Source organism: Pinus tabuliformis, chromosome X (assembly GCF_031772625.1).
Source record: "Pinus tabuliformis cultivar Carrire ecotype Pingquan chromosome X, CPIR1, whole genome shotgun sequence".
Lineage (NCBI taxonomy): Eukaryota > Viridiplantae > Streptophyta > Pinopsida > Pinales > Pinaceae > Pinus > Pinus tabuliformis.
In genome coordinates this window covers 1,148,363,811-1,148,379,775 of record NC_142308.1, presented here as the reverse complement: position 1 = coordinate 1,148,379,775, position 15,965 = coordinate 1,148,363,811, and the positions used below count along the sequence as shown (strand labels likewise).

The following is a 15,965-nucleotide window of genomic DNA, read 5'->3' as shown; positions in this document are numbered from 1 at the left end:
TATATATATATATACCAAATGTGAACACCCCATCCGTACGGTCAACAACCTAAATCTATACATCAAAGCTATTGTGGCATTCAGGTACAAATAAATTAACTCTGCATTAGTATGCTATACCATATCAACGTATAGACACCAACAACTCAGCTCATTTAAAATAAGAGCTGTTCACCTTTGGTTTTATAACAAAGTCTTTTCTAAATATATATATATATATATATATATATATATATAATTAGAATATACCAGCGATTGCAGGAATGAAATCTTACTGACGGTGCCGTCAAAGATTGTGGTCATCAAAAATTGTCCATGAAAAATTCTCCTAAAATTTGTATTCCGTATTCAGACATTAGTTACCTTCTGTAAAGTCAAATCTCATCCTAAACTTTTTAATTCTCTTTTGAGAAAAGGATAATTCAAAAGATTATAGCAAGGTTATTTGGGAAAAAAATAAATTATTCAAAGGTTCTCAGATTATAATATATGAGAGGAAATTAAAGGACATTACAAAGGTAATATCTGAGTTCAATTAAGATAAAATAAAAAGAGATTATATAAATTTAGTAAAAAGAAAAAAAAATCTAAAGTGAAGCAAAATGAAATCTAATCCAGAAATAAAAGAAGGAAGATTTTCGTATAAAGGTATTCCAATGGTAAATTATAGGTTATTTACATAAAAGGGGTGTGTCCAAGGGAAATAGATAAGCACCGAGAATAATTACATCAATATTAATTTGGCAAATCAACTATTAGTTCTAGAGCCAAATATAGGCGAACGAGAAGGTATTTTTGGCCAAAAAGAATATGAATTTAATGATTTACAAGTGATAGTTGATCATTATGAGTACATATCTCAATTATGTGTGATAACTATGCTTGAGAAAGAGGTTGACATAATTCTCGGCCGACCTTGGTTCAAGGAAATAGGTATGTTCATGTTAAACACAGAAAAAAATCCTTGATGTTCCCTTATAAGAAGAAGATTGTCACATTCCAAGACATGACAACGGAATTAGAACTGATAATGTCTTCATCGAAAGACCCTAAGTATATTTTGAAACTAATGACTCAAGAGAATCCAGAAACAATATCAAAGAAGCAAAAGGAGCTTGAAGAAGTCTTATCCAACAAAAACAAGGAAAATTCATGTTTGAAGGAACATAATCAAAAACTACTTGCACAAGTCAAAAAGTGTAAAACTAAGAAGCACAAGTTAGAACAAGAAAAATAAAGTTTCGACAAGAAACTCAACGAAACTCTATCAGAGAAAGAAGAGGAAAATTTACACTTAAAGAACTTTAAAGTTGACTCAGGAAATGAGGAACTCTTACGTCTCAAAAATCAAAATCAGAGTCTACTCACTCAAATTAAGAAACTTAAAAATGATAAGAAATCATTCAACAACAAATTAGAAGAATTTATCATGAAAGAAGTGTCGAAGTCTTCGCTCTGCATTGAAGAAAAAGATACGAACACCGATCCAATCAATATCACGACTCAAGAAAATGACAAATTAGTTGAAGGAAAAACATATTCAGATTTTGCAGTTCAAACAATGGAAATTCCAAGTGACGATTTAGTAAATAACTCAACAACAACAGTCCCTGAAATAAATCAAAAAATTGCTACACACTTGATAAGGGAAAGTCCAACAAAAGAACCCCTTATCGACATCCAAATCACAAGAGCAGACAACTAAGTCAATTACATATTTGAATCATTCAGAAAGGAAGCAACAGATTTATGTTCCAAGGAATACCGAAGTTTGTAGAATCTAGTCTTATGATAAGAATTCATTACAAAATTCCAGCGATCGGAAGATTCCATAGAAGGTTAATCGAAGATGGTTCGATCCATTCTCAGTTTGACAAGTTTGTTTATCACTCAAAGCATCATATCGACTTGTATCAACGAAGATGAAAGTTTAGAGGCAAGAAGATATTTGAAACATGAAAAGAGAAGATGGTCCGATCCATTCTCAGTCTAACAAGTTTGTTTATCACTCAAAGCATCATATCGACTTGTATCAACGAAGATGAAAGTTCAGAGGCAAGAAGATATTTGAAACAGGAAAAGAGATCAAACCCTTTGAGGACAAAGCTTTTTGAAGAGAAAGGCAATGTTATATATATATATATATATAATGTAAAACTATAATAATAATAAATAATGATTAATTAGTAACTAGTTAATGAAAAGGTATGTCCCTAAGGACATAATTGTTGGTGAAGAGGTACCTGCCTAGGGTATATAAGCAGGCCCTCACCCTCATTGTAATCATCTCTTATCAATTCTTTTATATAATATTCAATATACAATTACTTGTCCTACAATGAATATTCTTGTCTTCGAAGTATTCTGAAGATTATCGCTGCGTATACAAACCTTGTTCGTTACATTGGTGTTGGGCATTCCTTTGAGTTGACGAACTTTGTTCGTTACACATTGACATGTAATCATCTTATTTAATGAGTTGTTGAAGAAGTTAGAAATCTTAGGCTAGATTAGAAATTTCCTTTGTATGGGAGATTGGATCCACCTTTAATGGATCTTGATAGAAACATTCTATTGTATATAGACAAATATGTAATGATCAGAATATAGTAGATAGAGAGAAGAAGAGGCCAGAGAATTGAGAAAGGCCAAGAGACACTTGAGAGAGGTCTGAGAGAGAGAACGGGCCAAACATTGTAAATTAGGCTAGACTTGTACAAACTCATGAAATTTAAGATTGTGTGAATACTCCATTCTATGTGTGCTCAATCTTTGTTTTTGAGTAAATAGGTGGTGATTCTAATTTTTTGGATCAATTTGGTGTGACTGCGTCTAATCCATTATTGAGTGAAATAGATCTAACTCATTGATTCTTGTTGTCTACAAAACCGTGAGGAAACCGGTCTTGAATTTGACCCTCAGAGTTTAGTTCCGATACTATAAATTGTCGACTTGATAGTTGCTGGAAGCGAGAGAAGTTATAGGGTGATTAAGTTAGATCGACTTACTCTGGTATGTAGAGGAATATGGGTGATTTGAACCAGTCGGGTGTTTATTTTTGAAGTTAAGTTGTAGACGAGAGTTTAGGTGAAAGAAATTGAATTAGATTCCAACAAAGAAGTCTATCAATTGCAGTTGAAGTTGCCATCAAAGGTCAAGGTTCCATTTCACAAGTTCTAGTCCAAATCTGTTTGTTTTGTCGCCAAGTTACTTATACCCAGAAACCTTTCTATTTGGTTGTGAAGGGCTAGATTCATTTTTAACCAGACCCTTCAGTTGATGGAGACGTAAACAGATCGATTAGAGAAGTCCGTTAGACTAAGGTATCGAGCGCTTCGCATATCTGGTTTGACGGAGCTAGATCGAACTAACTTAAAGGCTATTCGGCATGGGACCCACGTTAAGGAATTTAGGCGACATATCTGATGGATCACCATAGTCATATAAGGAGTTTAGGTGACATATAAGTTAAAAGAGTTATATATAAAAAAGGTAAAAAAAAAGAAAGAAAAAAAGTAAGGGATAGAAACAAGAACTAGAAAAAAATAAGGGAACAAAAGATTAAAAAAAATAAAATAAAATTGAAAAGCAATTACATAAAATAAAATTCAATATATATATATATATATATATATATATAAAATAATAATAATAATAATAATAATGATAATAATAATAATAATAATAATGATAATAATAATAATAATAATAATAATAAAAAATCATTAGTCGACGGGTCGCACAACGACTGACTGCCACAAGTCTTCCTTGCTCATCGTCGGTAGCCGCCTTCCCTGCCACCTTGTCGCCTACCCTATTAGCTGCGCCCTACCACTGGCCCTGTCCTGCTGCCTGGTCACACCACCTCTGCGGTACTCCCACAGACACCATGTCATACTCTTCTGCCACTGCCGCAGTGTCGCTACCGCCCCGTCCAACTGCAACCATGCACCACTGCCACTGCTGCTGACTCAACGACCATCGACTACACTCCGTCTCCACCAAACGCAACCATCTGCCCATAGTAGCTCTAGTCGCCCTGTTTGACTACTCACTCGACTTGTCACTGCAACCCGTCACCCAACTTATCATTGCAATTTGCCACCAACGTAACAACGCCTATAAAAGCTGTCAACCAACAACCATAATAGGTCGCTAGTCCAACGCACTGCCATATAACCCGTTGCCGACTCGACCACAACCACTGTCACATTTCCAACAGCGATTTCCATTCGTGCCGTCCGCTGTCTACCATGCCGGTTTGACATCGCCATCCACTGATTGCCTGTCACTTGTCGCTGAATTCCTCTGTTTACAATGCCGCCACACTGATCCGACCAACAATTCATTACTGTACGATCTCTTATGACCGTACACCTTCGACAAAAAATCCAATCAGTGTTGCCATATAGACACACATCTCCAATTCTGCGTATTCGATGCCATACAACCACACATTGCCAATTTTGCTTAGTACTCATCTGTATTTGTAAATATTTCCTTGTATGTTTGTCAATCTTACCATACAGTTAATTCCAATAAATCCATATAATCGCCACCCATATTTCAAAGTCGTGGCTATTCGTGCAAACAGGGTGATTAAGTTGCAGATAATAAAAGTCTTGACCTTTTTAAATCGAAGTCTAAATAAATGAAAAAAAAATTAGAGTAGTAAGCGAAGTCCATATTCATAATCGGGTTATTGTAATATATATTATAATAACCAAGTTTATTTAAAGACTTTTTATTAAAGGGTACTAGATATAAAGTTTATATTCAAGTAATAAAATTACTTAAATACCTAAAGGTTTCAACTATAAAGGATCATTTTATATATATATATATATATATATATAAAGGTAAAATGAGTTATTTAAAAAATAAAAATAAAAAAATAAAATTAAGCCCTAAAGTTCAATTCAAAAGTTTTGAAGGATTAAAGTGGCTACTTTTAAGACCCTAAGTTCACCTCGATAAACACAAATGGATATATGTGACCTTGAGCTATACATACGCTGTTAAAATTGGCAACTAGGGCCAAATTCCACTTTGGTCTACTCCTTTGAGGAAGATTATTGTGGCATTGAATTCCTCTTTTCGAGAGGTCCAAAATCGACCTTAAGATCACCAAATTTGGATAAGGGAAAATATTTATTTACCTAAAAGAAATTCTACAAGTCATGACCTTATTAAGGTGGGAAAATTGAAAATTTGAAATTCAAATTTGCCTCCAAAATGTCAAGGTCGGCTTCACCTCCATAAGGACAAATTGCTATATATATAGGTGTCCTCCATTCTCATTAGACACATCCATTTCTCTTTATTCTCTCTGAATTGGGCCGCAGAAGAGGAAGATCTCTAGCGAAGGTATCAAGGGCAAGTTTGTGATCTGTTTAGTCTTCTTCATGAGCCGAGTTCCTCAGGCAGGAGGCCGAGGTTGTTTAGAGGAAGTCTGGGCTGAAGTAATATGTGTTTAAGGGCTATTCTGGGCTGCGTCTATTTCTCTTGCAGGCCGTAGTTCCTCTATGAAGATTACAGGGATTGAACATATGTTAAATGAAGGATATGAAGTCTAAATGTTAGCCTAGCCAGGACCGCACCTACAGCAAGAAAGAGCGAAGTATTTTGAGGATGTTCTCATGGGTTTGCTGCTGTAAGTTAGGGCTGATATGTGCCCTAACCAGAACTGTAATTCTGCCTAGATTCAAACTGTTTTGGGTGTTTTATCTTCAACTCAGAAGGCCACATTTACTGATCCAGGATCGGGTTCCTTTTGAAGTCAATTTTGCAGCTACTTTGACCATCATTGATCTCTGGTTAGGGCAGAAGACTGAAGTGCAAACTTGACTGGGCTATCTCCTTAGTATTTGGACAGTGGTATTGGCAAGTCGATCTTGACTCCTTATTGTACTCTCTCTCTCTCTGCTGAACATTTGATTAGAATAATAAGAAGAATTGTTCAAGGGTTTTCCCCATCATGGGGTTTTTCCCTGGCTTGAGCCATATCTTTGTGTTCTCTTGTCTTGGCTTGTCTTCTGCATCTATCAGTTATGTTCTTTCATTAGTTACTGTTAATGTAATAATGACTCATGTGATTACAAATGGAATTAAGTGGTCTGATGAATGGGCTAAGATGGAACATTAAAGTAACTATCCTAAGCAAAGAACATGTTACCTAAATTTAACATGGTATCAGAGCACAGGAGAGGTCAAGCCCAAGCAAGAGTACAAGTAATCACTGAAAGGTTTGTTGAAAATTCTCTGTTGACCTATATTCAAGGTTTCATAGTCCAAGCCCTTAGTCAAGTTCTGGGTTGAATCCTTGTGCCTAGGCCGAAATCTTTACCAAGAAAAGTGAAGAAAGATAAAGGGCATATAAACCCTGATTTGGAAGACCAAGGAGCTAATCAAATAGCCCACATGAAATTCTTAAGAAGCCAGTTCTGAAACTTTCGGTATCCCTGGGCTACTATCGCTGCACTTCTGTAAGGATATAGTTTGTCTTGGAAGATCGTTCTTAATTACAGGCTGCCTGGCAAGGATTTGATTTCAGTTTTTTGTCTTGTTGAAGATCTAACAAATTGGCAAGTTAGTTCTGTGATTTTTCTACGACCAAGGAGTAGATTTGCGGATCCAAAGATGGAGGTCGAATCTGGAAGGTATCTTGACGATTTGTTTTGTTTGGGTACTGAAGTTTATTTTTATTCCTGTGGCAGCTCGTGGGTACAACTTTTATGGGAGATTTTTCATGAGATCTGAGACTGCTCAATGGAGTTTTTGCAAGACCTAATTTCAGCCCTGTGGAACAACGAAAATTTCCTTTTTGGGTGACTTGAATTAGCACCTCTTCTTTCCCTTAATTTCTGGTCATGGCTACTCTCTGGTAAATAGGTATTTCTCTGAACAACCCTATGCATAAATCTGAGATAAGAAGTCGAGTTTGGAAGTCATTTCTTTTGCTTGGGTATGGTTATTCGTTGGAGTAATATTGTACTACACCTTCTGAAATTATTGAGAATGGTTCAATCCTCCTTGTCAATATGTCTGTGACAATTTGGAAGCATTGTTTAAAATTTTAAGGTGAAGTCATTTCACAGATGCGGCATTTTCTCCAGGGAAGTCTTGTGGCCCTCTTAGAGCTCAAATTTGGGCACACGTGGAGACCTATTTTAATGCCTTCTAACAGATTTTTTTGTGTGCGGTTTTAGTAACTGTTCTAAGGTATTTTTTGTCAAAGGAATAATTCAATTTTGTGAGCAGACATGTATAATGTTCCTACAAGGTCACTCCTACGCAGATTTGGGTCTATCTCAGTAATTGTCACACAAGTTTTCAAGTGGAATTTTTAGGAAGATCTAAGAGTATATCAGCGACTCTCCTTGATCATATTTACAACCTTAGGTGAAGCATATATGTCGATAATCTGAAGGTTAAATTTGCACAGAAGGTAGTACATAAATTCGACACTCCTTGATTGCATTCTGTCTAGACTCTATGGAATATATATCAGACTTTTGCAGCCATTGATGAATCTTGTTGCTTCCTTGAGACTCTAATTACTGAAAAGGCTAGATACTTGGCACATCACTATATTATTGAGAGTTTATCAAAAGAACCTTCAGGTACTCCTGTTATCAAAGAAACGCCTCATCTCCCCAGGTATGACAGGCATTAAAATTGAAGATCGACTTATATTGCAAAATCATATTAAGGTCTGTGGCATAGAATCTCTGCATGAGATTGAGGATAGTTTTTGGCTGATTAAAGCATATCCTCTCAATCAAGTGTGAAAAGACCTTGAGGGCTCTTCAAAAGAAATGTGGATCATCTCAGGCTTGTTTAGCTGTGTTCAGGTTGTCAATGAAATAATTGGCTGACATCTTCAGATATACCAGAGGCATCAGTAGTCATCTTCAGGGATTACAATAGCACATCGCCAGTCTCGAGGACTTGATGAAGCAGTCGGATATCCTTGCATCATGAGCTTAAGATGGCTCTAATATTTTATAAGGCTAAGATCTCTTCTCTTGCTCATCATACAAATAACCTAAATTGGCTTGAGAATTGTATTGCTCTCCAGGGTTTCAGCTAGTATCCATTAAATGCCCAGTATCAGAATCATGAGGGAAGAAGTCAGTTTTTCATCAACACTTCTAAGTGCATTCTTTTGTAGCAACATTGAATTTTTCTAGTACATCAGCAGTTATATATATCCTTTATATCAATGTCCTCATGAATCTAGCCCATGATATCATGCTCTAAATTTTCAAATTTGTCTATGAGAAATAATTTGACATAATTTGATCTATTTCTAAGGTTCTCTTTGTTGAATTTTCTAAGTCTATTTGTTATAAAATTAATCTGTATTTTGCTGGTTTATTTCTTCTACTTGTAAAATCTTGAACAAATTATTTAAAACATTTAAATACCGAAATAAACACAATACAGTCACAACATCTACAGATCATCAGCTGAAAGAAAACAAAAACACAAGTGACACCGTTAATGTTCGACAAATGTCCCTGGAAAAACCCAATGCGGGAAAACCGGTGCAGCTATTCTGAGGGTATATTATTATGCAGTGTTTCCTTGAGTACAACTTGAACTGGGTGCTTAACCGGCTCATCCGACAGAGAAAGAATACACGGCAACAATACCTCTCTATTCGGAAACAGGTATTCAGAAAACATGTACCACGAAACCCTCTTCGACGACTCTGAAGCTCAACACTAGCCCTTGTGGCCTTTGTGTCAGCCTCTTGCTGCACTACGTCAGCCCCAGGACCTTCTGCGTCAGCCCTTTGAGGCACTGCACAACCTCTGGGACCCTCTGTCACTCCCTTTGCCCTCTGCGTGGATGATGTAGCCCGTTTGGGCTCTGCATTGTCTCTGCTGGGCTCTACATGGCCTGCTCTGGCTGTTGCTCTAGCTCTCTACTTCTGCACTGGTCTCTTGGTACTGTCTCTGCCTCTCTGCCCAGTACTCACTGCCCCTTGCTGCTGATCATTGATTCACTTTTGCTTAGCAACCCTACACTAGCAAAATGAATCACTGATCACTCTGGTGTGTTCTCCAACTGACTCTCAAGCCTCCTCTTATACTTTTCTCGTTGGTCATTCAACGGCTGAGATTAAATCTCTAATCAATAGCGAAGATTAGATTTGGCTTGATCCGTGACTTTTGGAACCTTCTAACCCAGTTTTATATTAATACCCATTAATATTTTATTTTTCCTAAGTTTAGACTTAGGAACTCCATTAAAAATATTAATTATTTTAATATCTCATGTGCTTTAGCCTCTCCACCAATTTTCATGGCTAGAGCACATCTGATGCCACCCCAAATCAACACTCCCTCTTAGCGAGGGCTGTGCTCTAGTAATAATCCTCATTGAGCATCACTCTGATTGAGGTTTTACTTCTGCATTGACTTTTGTCAGTGGAGTGGTAAGGGTCTTGTGAGTCACTCTTGATCAATTCTTCTTCATTATTACATCAGTGTTCAACAGAGCAGAGACGAGATTCAGAGATGATTCATGGTGATAGGATGGCATTATGATCAGTGACAGTGGCTGATGGTTTGACAGGTGGAATTGTCCCTCGTTGAGAGGGAGTGTTAAAATTGGCAACTAGGGCCAAATTCCACTTTGGTCTCCTCCTTTGAGGAAGATTATTGTGGCATTGAATTCTTCTTTTCGAGAGGTCCAAAATAGACTTTAAGATCACCAAATTTGGATAAGGGAAAATATTTATTTACCTAAATGAATAGGTAAATGAAATTCTACAAGTCATGACCTTATTAAGGTGGGAAAATTGAAAATTTGAAATTCAAATTTGCCTTCAAAATGTCAAGGTCGGCTTCTCTTTCATAAGGAAAAATTGCTATATATATGTATAGGTGTCCTCCATTCTCATTAGACATATCCATTTCTCTTTATTCTCTCTGAATTGGGCCGCAGAAGAGGAAGATCTCTAGCGAAGTTACCAAGGGAAAGTTTGTGATCTGTTTAGTCTTCTTCATGAGCTGAGTTCCTCAGGCAGGAGGCCGAGGTTGTTTAGAGGAAGTCTGGGCTGAAGTAATATGTGTTTAAGGGCTATTCTGCGCTGCGTCTATTTCTCTTGCAAGCCGTAGTTCCTCTATGAAGATTACAGGGATTGAACATATGTTAAATGAAGGATATGAAGTTTAAATGTTAGTCTAGCCAGGACTGCACCTAAAGCAAGAATGAGCGAAGTATTTTGAGGATGTTGTCATGGGTTTGCTGTTGTAAGTTAGGGCTGATATGTGCCCTAACTAGAACTATAATTCTGTCTAGATTCAAACTGTTTTGGGTGTTTTATCTTCAGCTCAGAAGGCCGCATTTACTGATCTAGAATTGGGTTCCTTTTGAAGTCAATTCTACGGTTGCTTTAACCATCATTGGTCTCTGGTTAGGGTAGAAGATTGAAGTGCAAACTTCACTGGGCTATCTCCTTGGTATTTGGACAGTGGTATTGGCAAGTCGATCTTGACTCCTTAATGTACTCTCTCTCTCTCTCTACTGAACATATGATTAGAATAATAAGAAAAATTGTTCAAGGGTTTTCCCCATCATGGGGTTTTTCCCTGGCTTGAGCCATATCTTTGTGTACTCTTGTCTTGGCTTGTCTTCTGCTTCTATCAGTTATGTTCTTTCGTTAGTTACCGTTAATGTAATAATGACTCGTGTGATTACAAATGGAATTAAGTGGTCTAATGAATGGGCTAAGATGGAACATTAAAGTAACCATCCTAAGCAAAGAACATGTTACCTAAATTTAACATACACTGGGTATGTTGGTAATCCTCATGGTTGTATGGATATGATACTTGTAATAGAAGTTCAAGACAAAATTAATGGCATACGACAGAGATGTTTAACAATGTCCTAATGATAGTGAGGATGACAATATGATATATATCAGCATAACCTTTAATGGTAGTATATCCTTGATGATGACACTTGACAGTGATGGCACTTGTTCTTATGACTATTACGATTACCTTTTGTGACAGTGATATGAAACAACTTTCTTAAGATCAGTTGGTTCAGTGCAAAAACGAAGTTGTGAACTAACTTGGGTTGGCCCTAGGTGGTCTGATGTAATGATGTATATCACTATGAATGTACTTTGTATCTCAGTTTAACGATTGATGAATATATAATAGAAGAAGAATCTGATTGGTTTTCCCCCTTGTGGGGTTTTGACCTTGTCTTTGACCTAAATCATGGTTTCTATTGTGTATGCTTTTCTGCTGTTGTTCCTTACTGTTGTGCTGCACTGTTAATATTATTGTTCTTTGTACATAATTGCTAATGATGCTATGATGTGAATGCAATATATAAATGATGAAAAAGTTCGTAAATGCAATTATCTAAAGCAAATAACAATCTAGCCCTAAAAATTTAACAAATATTATCATGTATCATGAATTTCATCACTGGTTGGGTCCAAGAAAAAACAACACCAGGATCTAGGGGTTCAAGCTAGTTATATGAAAGCATTAGACAAACTGGTCCCTAATGAGAAGTGTGACACCATATGGAGATAATTGAACGATTACATCCTTAGCAATGGTGCCTTTGGGAGCAACTATGCAATTAGAGATCAGGGTAATATCAATTCTCTCGAGTGGTGGAACATGCATGGTAGTGCTACCCCATAGCTACAACATTTGGCAACTGGGGTGCTTTCGCAGGTAGTGAACACTTCTTCAGCGTTTTATCCATAGAGTCAAATGGAATATGTTGAATGTAAACTGATTGAAGAACCTGGTTTTTACAACTTGCGATTGTTATCCCATTACTATGAGGAGGCAAAGATTGATAAAAACTTGAAGACTTGGGACAACAATCCATTGGAGGATAATTTGGAGAATGAAGTGTTGGGTTTAGAGCAATTGGAGGATGCTCTTATGGATGATAATGATCGTGCTGAGATGCCATCCCCATCTATTGCCATGGTCCCCATCTCTAGGACTCTAGGCACTAAGGGCTTCATCTTCACTTCTGCCTACATCTTCTTTTGCACAGCTTCGTCTTGCTTCAGCCCACCACCTTGTGGAGGCCTACACAATAGTTGTAGTGTTTCAAAGATGAAGAAATAGTAGATAGAATCATATATATTAGAATAGTTGTTTTTACTTTCGCACTACTTTATATGTCATAGATGATAGATTCATAATATTTAGCGACTAGCTCAGTTTACTGTTTTGGGCCTTTTGGTCTTCATACTTCGGTGTGTAGATGGCTTATTTTGTGAACTAACTATTTGGTCATGATTCATGTCATTATTGATAGTTGCTAGATAGCCTATATTTCATCCCTACTTTCTAATTTCTATCACATGGCTCAGAAATTTGTATGTTTGTTTGTGGGTGGCAATTGCTAAAATCTATATGGTTGATGCTTAAATGATTAATCATTAATGTCGGATGGATGCAGTTTCTATCTTCATTAATGTACAAATATGCATGTTTTCATATATTTTAATGTACAAATATGCATGCTTTCATATATTTTATAGCTAATTTGGCATTTTGCATGTTTATATATATATATATATATATATAGTCTCAGGATGATCTATCCTAGAGGTTTTTTGGAAAATGATGCTCCCTATGCTCCCGCTCTGTGCAACATTACCATCAATCTCATTTTGATTTGTTTCCTTTTTATGAAGGCAATCATTTATGATGTGAATATGTTTGGTGTTCAGTTAGTCGTGAAGCAAATATTACATGTTCAAGTTTATGTGACAACGAGATCCCTTTTTAAAATTTAGATTGTGAATTTTTTTTCGAGGAAATATCCGGGCAGATCCACCTAAAGGGATCACATCCCGTCGGCTTATTAGCAGAGCATAACCCCAAGGGCGTCAAGGAGAATTGACACCGTAACCTCCCATTAGCGAAGTGCTTTATTGACATGGACTTGACCAAATGAGCTAACCCTCGGGGCTTCTTTAGATTGCTATTTTAGGTTCCTGGAACACATGTTATATTTTCAGTGTTGAGAAAAATATACAGAATTAATATGGTGTTTTAAGTTAGTGTTACTTGGGAGCGGGAGCGGGAGCGACATTTTCAGAAGCTCCTGGTTTGGGAACGAATCCCGGAGCGTTTTTTTATATAATATATATATTTTTATATTTTTTATATTTTGATACATATATGTCAACAAAAACATGTAGAATAATGAATTAGATATAAAAAATATAAAAAAACATAAATTGAACCATATAACAATAATCTAGAAGTTATAACCTTCATCAACCACGTCCACAAGTTAGTAACATAGTAACATACAACATATTGACTCTCATGATTCTCTTAAAGTTTCAAGCTTTCAAAATTCAATATATAACATTTATCATCATTGATCACCAAAGTTCTACTTGTAAGCTAAGTGTAACCATTACAACAAATAATATCTAACATGAAGTGAAATGTTATAAAATGAAATGAAATGAAACAACTTTCAACTTTCATGAAGCATCATATTCATAATTCATTACTAATGAGTTATAATTGCCAACTTCAAACTTAAATTGTCATATATTGTTTAAAAAAATATCATAATAAATATGAAAGAGTCAATAGTTATAAAAAATACTAGAAACTAGAAAAGAGAAGTAAATCTATTATCTATTTCTTATGCTTGGGCCTCTTGCCACTACGAGAAATATCTAATTTTTTAATCTTGTTGGAAAATCAAGATCTTTGTCATTAATATCACCCTCTAAGCATTAACATAAGATAGAAAAAGCATAGCATGTCAAGTCAAGATTTTGTTGGAGTGATGCATACATTTTTAGGAGGGTTATGATAGAGGAGTTCGACAACCAATGTCACTAACATCAAGGTACATAGAGGGATTGGTGCTCTTGATTAAATACGAGTTCCATACCCTAATACATGGGAAAATTCAATGGAAACATTGCAATCCCCCAATCCTGAAATCCTGAAAAACTTATAAGTCTGCTGGATTTTGAATGAAATCTAAAATTCTACTTTCTCCTAAATGAAATTCAATGAGGCTGGAACCACTCTCAAACATCCCGAGTCATTTCATGGTAATATTAAAAATTTAAGTGAAAGTGACATTCTCACTTTTACTTTAAGAATTTAACATTTACCATTTAACATTACCATGAATAGCATATCAATACTAGGGCCATAGACTTGATCATTAAGCTGCCCCACTCAAAAATTATTTGTTTCTTTAAAAAAAAATTGCATTTCGAACATTACTACAAAAATAAAATTGCAATAAAGGCAAAATGCTCCCGAAAATGTTCCCGAAAAGGCAGGGAACGAATTTTTTTTTAGGGAGTGCGCTCCCGACCGGAGCGCGGATTGGGAGCAGGATCGGGGGGGGGGGGGGGGGGGGGGCCCTGCCCTGCAACACTGGTTTTAACAAAGGAGAGTTTGAAAAATCTCAAGGACGCTTTTTGTGGAGATAGACTGTAAGCGTGGAAATGTTAGATCGCTGATTTTTCTGTTTTTTTACAATGTTTTGTTAAATTTAAAGCTATCTAAACTTGCCCTTGCAATTGAATGCAGTGGTGCAGAGTATGCAAGGAAGGAGGTTCCACTGCAAGTTGGCACTGGCCATCCTGTTGCGAAATTTGAATTTCCTTTAAGCTCGTATGTTGATTTACAGAAATTACTTTTTACAGAGGAACAAACAGCTTATAACCAGGCTATGTCACAGAGTGCAAGGTAAGTCAGTTGTCGTAATGCTTATGTAGGATTATTGTATTTTCAACTGGTCACATGGTTGGCCTTTTCAATAAATATTTTATTTTTATTTCGGCTTGTCTTTTAGGAATGGTAAAGTACACCCTCTTGCAGCGATTCATCATTCATCAACATACCAAGCCTCAATGTGCAAGCTCATGGAGTACTGGTAAATGTTTTTATTTGCTCTCTATAAAACTTCTACCAGTAGAATGGCAAAATTGTTGTCTACAACATGGTTAGTACATATTTAAGTGAGTTGATAATCATTAAAACTCTTTCATTTCTCTGCAGTCTATCTCCAGTTATTAGTTCTCTTTGGGACCGCCTGGAGGAGAACAAACTGAGGGTAAATAAATTCTCTTTGGAATGATCAATAACACATTTTATTTGTCTTGCCTGACATTTTACTTTGTTTCCAACAGATAGCAATGCTACAAGAAGAAGCTATTTCTTTAGAACTTGAACTTTTCAACAAAGGGAGTCATAGTGTTCAGCCTTCAAGGCGTTCCTCAAATAGGGGTGCAGTTTATGCTGGATCCCCAGAGCCAAAATCATCAATGGATTCATTATCAAATGTCAGAGGCTTCAGTCCTATGGGTGGCATGAATCCCCGTCATAGTACAAATCGGTAGCCAGATGTCATCTAGACAAAATATTAGCAACCATAAATATAGCTCAATGTTTTATATGTTCTTGTACACCATTGGGGAAATTGCTCTTAGTGGTGTTTGGTTGCACTGGAATTATTGAACGGTTTTATCCAACTGGTACTTTCTTGGGGAATTTTGACATACAGAAGTGAAGATCCCCAGAAGATACGTGCAATGTTGTTTATCTGTATCATGTAAAATTTGCCTTATACTACTTATGTAGAATTTTGTGACAATGAAATTGGTTACTTCTCTAGCTTTCATGTTGCATGTCATCAACCTTGTAAGCAGTTGCGCCACTGAAACAACAATAGGAGGCAAATGAAATCAATTAGAGTTTGTATAACCTTTTCAAGGATTACCATGCAACTATTTCTTATTAGCAATATTATTTTTTCTCCAAGGAAAGCCTCTCAGAGAAATTCTCAGGCACTTCTCCCCATTAGCAGATGGTACCCTCTGTAAACTTTTGGGTGCTGATAACAGTAGTTGATCGGGTAAGGATATTAGTGAGGCACACAACAGAGACAGCCATTTGGGCATATGACTGTAA

The 15,965-nt window shown here is 36.4% G+C and overlaps 1 protein-coding gene across 1 annotated transcript in view; it reads left to right on the top strand.

Moving 5' to 3' along the window:
* LOC149143958 (uncharacterized) overlaps nt 1-15,668 on the top strand; it is a 139,176-nt gene extending 123,508 nt beyond the window's left edge. The window contains exons 7-10 of the mRNA XM_089449893.1: nt 14,583-14,741; nt 14,848-14,928; nt 15,054-15,108; nt 15,185-15,668. Coding sequence (XP_089306019.1) covers nt 14,583-14,741; nt 14,848-14,928; nt 15,054-15,108; nt 15,185-15,394 — 505 coding nt within the window. The 3' untranslated portion in view covers nt 15,395-15,668. The remainder of the gene's footprint in view (nt 1-14,582; nt 14,742-14,847; nt 14,929-15,053; nt 15,109-15,184) is intronic.
* The last annotated feature ends 297 nt before the right edge of the window (nt 15,669-15,965 follow it).